The following is a 12,462-nucleotide window of genomic DNA, read 5'->3' as shown; positions in this document are numbered from 1 at the left end:
CGCTCCCCGCCCTGCCCCGTGTCCCCCGGCCGGCCGCCCCCCCGCCCGCCACTGCGCCTGCGCGCCCCCGCCGCCCGCGCCCCCGCCTGCTGCGGACGCCCCGCCCCACCGATTTGAATATGCTAAAGAGCGGTTGCCGGGGCCCTATAGTGGCGCCGGGAGGCAGTCACGTGGGACGGGGACGTGTCCTTGAGGGGCGGGGCCGACCTACCCAGGCTGCCTTAAAAGCGGGAGGCGAGCGAGGAAGCGCCTCAGTCAGAGCGAGAAAGTGCCGGGGTAGCGGGGCTGCGGCTGCTCCGCCTGAAACTTCTGAGTAACATCAACAGGGGGAGGGGAGGGCGGGCGGCGGTGGAGGAGGACGGTGGTGGTGGGGGGAAGGTTAGCCAGCAGCGCAGCCCTATCCGCCTCTCCCTCATAAACCAGCCTGTGTTGGGCTGAGCAGGCCCCTCACACAAAGGAGGGCAGGGCAGGCAGGGCTGCCCCCCCTTCCCCCCCGCCTCGGCAGAGGGGCAGCGGGGAGGCGCCCTTCCCCGTGCACAGCACTCACAGCCACTTACTCCTCTCCCGTCCTCCGTCTTCTTCTCTCTCTCCCCCCCTTCCCCTCACCTCCCCCCACGGTTCTCCCCTCAGTCCCCCGCCCGCTGTCCATGTAGCCGTCCGGCCGCCGGCCCCTCCGCACTATGCCCATCTTACTCTTCCTGATAGACACGTCCGCCTCCATGAACCAGCGCACCCATCTGGGCACCACCTATCTGGACATAGCCAAAGGCGCTGTAGAGACTTTCATGAAGGTACCGGGCTCTGCCTTGCGAGAGAAGGCGAGAGAAAGCGAGCGAGAGTGACTGCGCGGGGAGGGGAGGGGGTGGCAGGGAGCGGGGGGCTGCCTGGGCCGGGGGCGCGGGGCGAGGGCGGGAGCGAGCGAGCGAGAGAGTGCGTGTGTGAGCGGGGAGGGAGGGGAGGGCCGGGCCGAGCCGGGGGGCTCCGGCGGCGGCGCCGCCTCTCGGCTCACCCTCTGCTTTGTCCCCCGCGCCGCAGCTCCGAGCCCGGGACCCGGCCAGCAGGGGAGACAGGTACATGCTGGTCACTTTCGAGGAGCCTCCCTACGCTATCAAGGTAACCCCCGCTCACCCCCCCTCCTCCCCGGCCTCCTTCCGGCCCGTCCGCCCCCCGCCCGCCTCGCCCCGGCTGCCGGCGGTCCGGGGAGCGCGGCACACACGGGCTCCGGCGGCGGCGCTGACATCAACATGGCCGACGCTTTTCCCCTGTGCGGTGTGTGCGAGCAGCAATGAACTGTGGGGGATATTTATTCAAGTTGGGAGAAGTGACAGCAACTCCAAGGAGAGTTCGGCTTGCAAGGGGCGAGCCGGGGGAAGGACCGACTTCAGCCCGGAGAGCCCCGGACTCGGAAGGGGACGGCACTTCCCTGGCCCCGCCGCGGTGGAGGGGGGGGGGGGGCGGGACGCACCGCGCGGGGGAAGGGGGCGGTGGGTCCACATGACACAGGACGGTGAACCTGTTGGAGGTCGCTTCGCGGCGCAGTTGGCTTCCATCTGGGCAGGGCTTTGGGAGGGTGATGTAAATAACTCTAAGGTTTGGGCACCCATGTCCTAAAAGAAATTTGTCCCGTGGAACAAAGCAAAAGTGCTCGTTGGGTAAATGGGGAGTTTTATGGATTAAGAGAAGTTCATCATTTCAGGCTTTTTGGAGCAACATCAAATACTAATTTCTGAGGTGTTTTATCATTTGTAGTGAGCTGCATGCAGCAGGGGAGGCTCTTTGTAGCCTAACAGGAAAGCAAAACTCGTATCTGCAGAATAAATCTTTTCACGTTTCCCTTTGCAGGCTGGCTGGAAGGAAAACCATGCAACGTTTATGAATGAACTGAAAAACCTTCAAGCTGAAGGACTTACGACTCTTGGCCAGTCCCTAAGGACAGCTTTTGATTTATTAAATTTAAATAGATTAGTAACTGGCATAGACAACTATGGGCAGGTAGGTTGACTGTTACTAGGTGGAAAAATCTTAAAACACAAACTTCCCAGAGACAGCAGTTAGCTAGTTGTCCAAAGTGGCATCTTCATGGAATATTCAATACGAGGGCTTCAAAAAGTAAGCTCAGAGCTTGGCTGGCTGGAAGAAAAACAGCCAGTGAGTTGGTACCAACTTACTTTTCTTTAATTTCAGTCATTTCTCAGTTTTTAAGCTGTGATACAGCCTCCAAATTGACCTTTTCAGTTCAAATTTTTCCTTTTTTTTTGTTCAGTCTGTGTTCAGCACCTTAGCTGGTGAGCCTGGTAGGGTTATGAAAACTTTGCTTTCTCTATACAATGCTGAGCAGTTTGGGAGATGAGCCGTTTTTCTAACAACACTGCATGTCCAGAAGTACTGGAAGGAGTGCTTTTTCAAAACACTTTCTTTCCAGTGAGTTTACCACAACATTCCTCTGCATACATATATTTTTATAAACCTGCTTGTTGTATCAGAGCCTTGAGAAGCTGTCATTTTTAAATCTCTATTTCAACTGTCCCTTTAAAACAGGAGTTTTTTCGAGTGGGCCAGCATTCAAGTGCTCATTAGAACGAGCTGCTAAAATACAGACATTGTAGGTTAAATGTGTGCCTTAGGACCCAGAGTTCTTTCTGCTGCTGGATCAAAGCCTGGATTTGTTTCACATGAAGGATGCTGCTAGTACTTTTCCTGTGGGGCATATCAACTTGAATCTCCCCTTTTTGTTTGTTATTCTCATGTAATTCTGTGTCCACTATCAGAGGATTAGTACTTAGTACTGCTCTTGGTATTTACCATGGCAATGTAGTTGTGAACATAAGTCCCCCTTCTCCCACTGTTTCCCAGTCTAAGCAGACTTTGTGATAACATGCCACGTGTTTATGAAGAAAATTCGTCATGCTGCATTGTATGGCTTTACCATGCAATGGTCAAGTGAGCCTAAACATTTTTAAAATGCCTGTTTAGTGATGAAACCCTAAAAAAAGGCTAGTTCCACACATGAGGTTTTTTCCTATGGCCATCTGATGTCCTCATACATCTGTGTGAGATTTTCCCATTTTTCTGGTGTTTTTGTTTAGTTACAGGAGCTATATTCTTGAACACTTAACCCCTGTAGGCCCGTACACAAAATATTGCTCTTTCCCGTTGCTAGTGAGAATTACTCTAATTAAACCCATGTCAAATAATTTGCTCTAAGTGAGCCAGCTGTGCTCAACTACTCAAGTGGGCAGTTGAGTTGTCATAATTGTTTTGACTCACTAGTAGTGTTCATTACTGCAGTAGCTGCTCTTTTGCCTGTGAAGCAATGACTTTTTCTTTGTCTGATCTCTTCTGGTTGTCTGTCTCTGTGGGCTTGAATCCACTGTCACTTAAGCACGTTTTTGCTCCATTCCACATGTGGAGCTGGCTGTTGAAGAGGTATTCACAATGTGCAGTCAGGTGACTAAATAGAAGCTCTAACTCTTTAGCATCTGCAAAAATAGATGACTCTATTGCAAGTGGCAGGTCATCTGCTGCTGAAGTCAAAGGTTCCCATTTTGGCTGTTCTAACCAAAATAGCAATTTAAAAAAATAAATCAAATTCCACAACATTTAACTCATCCTTCAGCATTTGCAGGATGAGCTCTTGGACAGCTAATTGTCTTCATCTTCACATTGGTCTGTAAAACTATGGCTTGATAGACTGTCATTGTTCTGTTATTGTCTACCACCTACAATTTAGTTCAGACAAATCAGTGTTCAACCATACATAGTATGAGAAACTTAAAAATCCAGGAAAATAAAAGTGGTCAGGATGCTCAGTTGTATTTTAAATAGTTTTCACTCAGAACATAAATTGTTGATAAACTTTTTTGTAAAACAGCTACAAATATTAACAATATAAAATAGTAGTTAACTGAAATTTAGCAGGCAGATATTTGAGGACTGAGTATGTCAGGGTTGGAGAAGATAATTTTACAAAAAATAGCAACATACAGATCATCTTAGGTGTGGTATTATGTGACATAATAAAATCCAAACTTATTGATCTTCTGTGGGAAATCTCTCTGGCTAAACATCTTTCAACTGTCATGCTTGTGTTTTGTTGTATTGACAAACTTCTAAGATATTTGCCGAGATCCACTTGTTTCACAAAAATGAATTTGTAAGCCAGACTTTTCTTACACATGCTAATGACAAGACATGATGCAAGCCTGATGGGATTGTCAAGTTGTTCTCCACCAGTGACATATTGTACCCTTGCTGGGTGCAAACTGTTGGTTTAAATGGCAGAGTGACTCAGTATACTCAGTTTCTTTCAGAGTTGACCAGAGTTCTCCATCAGCTGACCTTCTGAACAAGAATGATGGCTGAAGGGTCACTCTGGAGTTGGGGAAAATCTGCCTCATATTTTCTTGCTACTTTAATGTTTGGATTATTATGAGTCTTTATCATACTGCATATGCAATGATTGCGTTACCATGTGATCAGCTGATCACAGGATCTCACATTTAGATCTCAAAGCACACTGTCAACACACTTAAATTGTCAAGAGCCTGGAAGATTTTTTCATAAGCTAGTTCTGATATAGATGCTATGATAGGGCTTAAGAAATATTTTGTCTTACTGAGAGTTGCTAGATCCAATTGTTTTGGAGGCTTTTGATAAGAAAAAATGGCTTTGAAATGTACACATTTTAAGGTGGCTGTTCCTTAAACTTTTGCAGCATGTTCAGATTGATAACTTAATTATTTTACTGCTTGGATCCAATAGCTTTTTTTCCCCTTTAGTATGCTTTGTGGCGATTATAGCAGAAGAATAAACCTTCAAATAGGGTGTCAGCTTTAGCATTCACTAAAAATAGTGATCCTTTTCACCTTCTGCATTTTTGTGGAGAGCTTAGGGAAAAAAATACAGCATTTGGATGTCTCCAGGAAGAAATCAAGTAATTCAGTAAGAGTTAGTTACATCACAACAAAATATTGTACTTCATTAGCCCAGTTTATACTTAGATAATTGACTCCTTATTTTCTCCAGTTCAGCTTTTCCATTATTTCAGGTAGTCTGAAATATCCAGCCTTTCACTGGCAGGCTTTTTGTCCTCTTGAAGTACACTCTTAGCTCTTGTAACCTTGGCTTGTTCAGCAGGACATGAGTAGTCACGATGTAACCAAATAGGTTTGAGTATAGCAAATGTGCAGCTTGTTATAGTTGATAGAAAGGTTAAATACTGATAGATGTTTCTGTGGAAACAGAAAGCATTCAAAATGTAGCTGCTGTTACAGTAGAGTGAAAATGTAAATAAATGGCTGAAATAAACCATCAGCTTCAGTTACTTGCAGGTTGTAGTGAGGTTTCTAAGCCTAAGCTCTGAATCTGATGTAGGTAAAATATGTATCAATGGTGTTTTGATGCTGACGAGCCAAGGACCAGCATAGCCCTACCAAAGCTGGAATCCGATGGATGTTTGAAATTGTTAAAACTCTGATTTATTGATACCCTCTGTGTTTCATGTTGCCTGTTATTTGTGAAATGCTGAAAGTCTCTTACTGTTTTTTTTAGCAGTATAGCATAGAATAAGGTTTGAGAGGATAAAATACACTTAACTGAATGTATTTCAAAGTATTTTTACTATTTTTGTGGGGGTGAAATTGCTTTAATGCTGCATCTAGAAAGTGCTTTTCAATAATATAAGCTTTTTATAGGTTTTAAAAATCTGACTAGAGTATCTTACACATTTTTCAGCAGCATTACTACTGCTATGAGTTCGACTTTTAAAGGAATCTAGTGTAACAGAAGCACATGCTAACTTTGTTGCTCTGAAACAGAAAAGTCAACTATGTGTCTAATACAAGTGGATTTAGACTAGGTAGTTTTCATTCACAGTGATGACTAAGATGCTGCCTGGATTTAGATTAGCACAAGAAACACTGTTTGGGTGATTTACCAGGCTGTGTACAGTCTTGGTGGAAGCCAAGTAGTGTATATTTACACTAGTGATATACACTACAAGTTCTGTAGTGTATATCACATATGAGCAGAAGCATAGATAGAATCTTTTGAGGAAAAAACTAAAATCCGAATGGAATTCAACTGATAAAGAATATTTTGGGAACTTAAGAATACACTCAGAGCTGGAAGTTGTAAGGTATCCTGCATATGATGCCGTTGTTTTTAAATCAGTTTTTTCCAAGTGTTTTGGTCATGCCATGTATGACCATCAAACAACACAGTCTTAGGTTAACTGCTACTTTATAGTTCTTTCTGAGTATAGGTTTAGACCCATTTATAGCTACAGTAGCAGAGTTGCTGATGTGTTCCCACAGTAAAACTTGGCATTGGTCTGTAGAGTTCAGGGTGGTTTGCCACAATGGCATAAATACTGTAGTATTCCAAATACTGGTAAACAGTGTACCTAGGAGATAATGTCTAATCATACTTGTAGACACAAGACAGCTTTAAGTCACTCATTCTAGGCTGACTGCTTGCTTATGTGCTTGTCTAGGTTCTCCTGAGCTTATAAAACCACAAAAATCACACGTGAAAGAAATACTGTTCCCTAACATGGACTACATTACGCGTCTGCAGTGATATGTTCTGTTTTCTTTAAATTCTTGAGCAGTTTTATTTCCCCAAGAGACTTTTGAGGATTGTTACTGGATTTTGTTACTCTCAAAAGTCAAAATCCTTTGAAGTATGGCTTTTGTCTTGGTATTTTGGGATCATAGTGCACTGCACTGAAATGGCCTGTGCTGTATGTGCCTCCAAATTTGGAACCAAAGTTTAGATTAGCATTTCCTGCTTTGTCATGCTGGCACAGTTGTGCGTGCAGTTTGCTTCTCATGTTGGTAGAGGCAGGTATTTACACTTCCAGAGTAGCTCTCCTGGTCTCTTTTTTTTTTGCCCTCCTCCCCCAGGAAAACTAAATAGGACAATTTCAGACAGTAGTAAACAACATCACAAGTGTAAGTGTAATAAAGGCAGAAATATGAGAGGCTTTCTCACAGTCTCATATTTTCTGTGAAATGGCAATGGATTTAACATGAACCTGTATGCCTGCTAATGTCAAAGATCTGTATGTGAAGTGCTGGTAGAAATCAATCATTCTCATCTGCTGTGTGATGAAATTAAGCATATTGGTTTGAACTTACGCCTTTTAGACCCTAACCTTTAAACATGCTGTCCTTGTTTCAGAATACCCTCTAGTGAGAGCTACAGCGGGCGCTGCTGCACCTCTGTTAAGGTGGTTTTTTTTTTCACATTGTGATGTGGAACTGCTTGCCCTTTAGCACTCCCAGTACAACAAAGTTCAGCAAACTCTTAAATGTTTTTAAAATCACTTGTCTAGTTTCAATCCAGTATGTTTTTAAAGAATTTGAGCCTTTCATGAAGTACTTCATTTTTTCTGATGAAAACAATTTAATCAATCTGTTCCAGTAGCAGAAAGAGGATACTTCAGAAAAACTGGATTTGGAAGAAGCAATGCCATAACATGTTCATTCATAATTTATTTGCATACACTGTGCATTTTGTCCAGCTACGTTGAACAAATACAGAATATGTCACTGGACTCACATTGGGTACTAATGATGGTGTGTTCTGATGCTCAATATACAGAATGAGTGAAAAGTGGGCATGTCTATTGGAACAGTTCTGCCCTCCCAGCTTTGAATCCCAGAATGCCAACTTGATTGTGTGCATCTTCTGTAAGGCATACTCAGCCTAGATCTCTGCTCTGGAACTTGTGGCCTCTCACGGCTTCATAGTTGCTTCAAGTTGTGGGACTTCATGCTGTAAAATAAATCAGTGATTGATCAGTGAGATTAATAAACTGGACTGAACTGTGGTGGTTCAAAGTTGGTTTAGAACAGCCAAGTTGCTCCTGCTGTTGTGGTGGTAGATTCCAGGAAGGAGTTGTGGGGGCGTCTTTGGGAAGTTATTCTGAAGAATTGTTCTGTGTTCATAGGTCAATAAGCTACTTTTAGTCAGCTTATCAGTACTCTGGATTATTAACCTCCTAAATTGTGGGGAGATTTTTGTAAGCAAGTCTGTCTCTTCTTCTTGGTGGTGTGTACTTTGGTTAGGGTTTTTTCCCTCTAATTAGTGTGTGGATAACTGTAGGACTTGTTACCCTTCTCCAGCATATGGAGAGCAGGGGCCTGCCTTAGTCTGTGAATTGCACTGACTGAGCCAGAACCAGCTGTGTAAGGTCATTGCTGTGAAGCAGAAAGGCTTCTGTAATTAGGGACTTGGTCCACGGCTTGGCAAGGTCAGTTATTTTTGGAATAAAACATTCAGAAATATTTTTAGGAAATAAAACCAAAATCATCTTAAACTCCAAGTCGTTGGAGTTGACTTTAAAGTTATGTTTGGTATGGATTGTGTTAATTTATTTTTCTTAGAAAAAGTTTATAAAGGCCCAAATAAAACCTATTTTTAACGGCTCACATTTACTATGCTCGCTCAAATAACTTCAAAAACTCCTGTAACTTATTGACTGATTATCCAATTTCAGATGATTCCAGTAGTGATGCATTTATTAATTTGTAACTAACTGATAAGATGCATGTTTTTCTGTAGGTTACCTTAAAAACAAGGTACAAGTTGTGATTGCAGTTGATTTTGCTGCTTAGGTAAATAATTTCATTTCATTTAAGAAAAAGTTAAAGTTCTTTCCCTTCTGGCATTATACATCTGTCACATCAGTACTTAAATGTTTCAAATGTTAGTGGCATTTTGTTCTTCATTTTAATGTGGTTTTTCACTGTTTAGTTACTTGCTGGAATTCATTATGTATAAAATCCCTGTTCTATGCTTGTTTTAATTTTTTTTTAACTATGATGTAATTGTGAAAGATTGAGGGACTGAATTGTTTTTGAAACTTACCAAGGACCTAATCTAAATTGGAACACTGACTAGTTAATCAAGAAATTATCACTTATATAATGTGATATTTAAAACTCAATTAGATCTGTTCTTAAATGAAAGAGGACAAACCTATATATTCACCTGTGATTTTTGAAACTCTGTGACTTACTAATGTTGGGACCTCTCTGATTTAGGCACATGAAAGTATCTTGAGGTTTTAAGTTTGAGGTCTTAATAAGTCTACTATGTATTCATCATTCCTTTATTGTTCAACATGGACAGAGTCTTAACTGCGTCCTTAACACATGCCTTCTGTTTTCATGTATGTATTATTCAGTATGGAGAAGGTGTATTCGAAAATGATCTGTTCTTGCATTGAAACTCATTTTCAGGCTGCTTTGAGTTGCCCCTTTTTTTTTCTTGCTGTTAGTTTTGGTTTTGTTCTTGGCACAAACTTTTTGAGGGAGTTCCAAAATGACTGAAGTTGTGCAATTAAATAGTCTTTAAGCAGTTCATTCGGTGCCAGGCTTGGAAACTCAATGTGTAAAGTTACGAGCATCTATAAAAATCATACTAAGCACAGTGAATTTTCTTGTGGCGTGTTTCAGGGAGGATATGCAGTGAAATCATTGCCTATAGAACGCAAAGTTGCAGCCTTTAGCAAAGCAAGCAGTTGATATACTTAGATATATTTCTGTGACTTTGTTTTTGAAAATGGGTTTGCTGTTTCTTGTGCAATTCAGATAGCTGTTTTGTCTCTAGCATTTCTAATTATAGAAGTGATATCTGACTGGATCTTTGGTTGTTACTGTTCAGCTTTGACTGGACATGGCTAGTTTAAGGTGATGTGTTAGGAGGTTCTGTAGTTAGTTGAAGTCGTAAAAGGCTATTTTAAAAAAGATTTTTGGAGATAATGCCTAGGTCCAGAATACCAAGGAGCAAATGACTTGCCTCTGTTCCATTTATTTTCCTCAATACCTTAAATTTCCTTTTCTTAAATGGAACTTAGGTAGCCTTTGTTATGGTTGTTTCAAGCATTCTCCCTTAGTTCTGTAACTGATGTACTGAGGAGTTTGATCTCTGGCTCAGCCTTAGGAAAAGTCTGCTGTTACAATTGTGTTTGGCTTTGAAAGCCTTTTGCTAACTGATTTTTCTTTAAATTTCTTTTTATTTAAGTCTATAACCTAATTTGTTCCTGGTTGCCTGAAATGCAGAAAGCTTCATGCCACCAAACAGTGGTATGTACAAACACTGTGTGAGCAAAAATTATTTCATTTACTGCTAATCTGTAGTGCTAGTAAGAAATGAAACTGAAACGATGTAACTGCCCTGTAATCCTACATAAGTATTCCAGTTAAGAAACTGTGACTAGCCCATGTCTTGGGCATTGTAGTAACTCCTGGGTATTTGTTATGTAGTTAACTAAAGAATTGTCTACAACGTGGGAAATTAATTTGCCTACAATAACCTTGCTGTAGTCTATGGAGGAGGACGGCTGAATTTAGGTTTTGTAGTCTTGCCTCATGGAGGAAAGGTATTTTTTGGTAGCCATCCTTACTGTAAAATTGTTGCAGTTTTGTTGACTTTTCGAGGATGAGTGCAGGAGAAGTCATTACTGCTTGAAAAGCATTTTCCATTTTTTTGGGAGGAGGGAGATGGTGTGTTAATGGAAGCATAGGTTCAGACCTTAATAAATTCTACTGTGCCTTCTTAAAGCTCTATTTTTAAGGTCTTCTCCAAAAGAAAAAAATAATTTGAGATAGAATACTGAGGGAGGGGGAAGGGTTAGCTTCAAAAGCAAAGGGAATGTGTCCATAATACAGTTCAATGTTTGCGGCTGAGCCTTCCAAAGATGGGCAGTCTGTAGCAGAAAAAGGAAGAAGTGGAATGATAGTATGTACTTCCATGATGGCTAAACCTTGAACCAGCTGTTGGATTAAACATATGTTAAGAAATTAGAGTTTAGTAAGGGATTACTTCTTGTTTGTACTTATACAAGAATATTTAGGGGTTTTAGATACATGGATTTAGGCAGAAGGTATTAACTTGTGTGTTTTGAGGCAGTATGCAAATAGAGCATGCCTCAGGTTTATCTTGTTACTCAAAACACCTCCTATGAGGATAGATTTTATTAACTTGTGCCCCCTCTGCTGGCTGGTGTTCCAATTACAAAGTAAAATACAAGTTTACATAGGTGAGGTACTGTCTGATAGGCTATTTTGGCCAAATAGCAGTTTATAAATGTTGCTTTTATGCAGTTGAAACTACGGAAAAACCCATGGGAGAATTTGGGAGAATCCGTGGTAGTGTTGAGAGTTGGTGTTTTCATAGCACAGTTACTGTTTTGGCCTCAGTCAAAACTCCTTAAGCATTTGTCAAACCTGTTTCTTTCCCTCATCCCTGAGTTGAAGAAGAGTGGTCTTTTTATTCACCCTGGGTGTGTATATTGTTATATATTGAGAGAAGCTAGATCTTTATGGTTTCTGGGACCACACTTTGGTCTTCTAAAACCTGCTACTATCACCTGCTTTTCTGATAGCAGTTGTTTTCCCCTTAAGATTTGGGGTTCTCTTCCTTTGGTTGTAGTGAGGCAATCTCTCAAATTATCTTGAACAGGTGATGAATTTTCCTGTCTTCTTTCTGAAACCTGTCTGTTGGTGAGGTAGGATTCCCAGCTGCCTAGTGTGAACAAAAGGCAGAGCACAAGTCCTGCTATTTTGGGTACTGCAGGGAGAGCTGAAAGATGTCAGTATTATCACAGAGGATGCTTGTCCATACTGTAGGTGTGTGTGTGTGGAGTAGCTCTAATAGTAAGAGTCGTCCTGCAGCCCTTTCAGAAAAACACTGGGCATTTTTTCTTGGAATAGTGTAACTTCTGGAACGGGGCTTTCATTAGGTTATTTCATAAGATTACTTTTTGTGACTGGTGTTGTTGTCTTTGTCATTAATCAGGCATCAAGGGAGATTTCTGGTTTGTATTAAAATTTATTTTATGGCTTGAAATCATAACATATTTCAAAGCACCCATCCTGTGTAAAACTGGTTGGTATAGCTCTTGTTGAACTTTCTTCTGAGATTTCTGACAGTGATCTTGAAATACATCTGCTGTGCAAATATCTGGTCTTAGTACTAAGACAGAACTGCAACCACTGCAAAACTGCATTATGTATTGAATAATCAACAGCATCAAAGGAACATATTGAAATCTTTATGGACAGCAAGATAGATGAGTTAGCAACTTTTTTTGTATGTGAAGTCCATCTTTGTCAGATCTTAAGCCTGTACAGAATTTGTATATTCTTCAGCTCTTACTCATTCGGGCTGAAAGCACAGAAGTTTCTCTGACATTAAGGTGCCCCCACTTCGAAGAATCAATTTCAGTTCCAAAACAGACATAGTAAATAAATATAATTGCAAAGTTATTTTTATCATGCAGGTTCAGTCAATTGGATAATACTGTGACAGAGTTTAGAGCTGCTATATTTTTCAGTCTGGCCACAGAATTATGGTGCTCTTATGGTGGCATCTTATGTGAGATGTAAGATTTATCAATGCAAATGTTGTAGTAGAATTGGACTGCCCTTTTTGCACTCCCCCACCCGCAGC

At 41.6% G+C, this 12,462-nt stretch overlaps 1 protein-coding gene across 3 annotated transcripts in view; it reads left to right on the top strand.

The window, feature by feature from the left end:
* Positions 1-258: 258 nt before the first annotated feature.
* Positions 259-12,462, top strand: part of INTS6 (integrator complex subunit 6) — a 38,334-nt gene continuing 26,130 nt past the window's right edge. For 2 of the 3 annotated variants that reach the window (XM_084226562.1, XM_084226560.1), the window contains exons 1-4: positions 259-313; positions 631-791; positions 1,036-1,113; positions 1,843-1,992. In XM_084226562.1, coding sequence (XP_084082688.1) covers positions 681-791; positions 1,036-1,113; positions 1,843-1,992 — 339 coding nt within the window. In that variant the 5' untranslated portion in view covers positions 259-313; positions 631-680. Of the gene's footprint in view, positions 314-365; positions 792-1,035; positions 1,114-1,842; positions 1,993-12,462 lie in introns of those variants that run through there. The other variant, XM_084226561.1, reaches the window with a different exon arrangement.

Source organism: Fringilla coelebs (genome assembly GCF_963513975.1).
Source record: "Fringilla coelebs genome assembly, chromosome: 2".
Lineage (NCBI taxonomy): Eukaryota > Metazoa > Chordata > Aves > Passeriformes > Fringillidae > Fringilla > Fringilla coelebs.
This window is presented reverse-complemented; position numbering and strand designations above follow the sequence as displayed.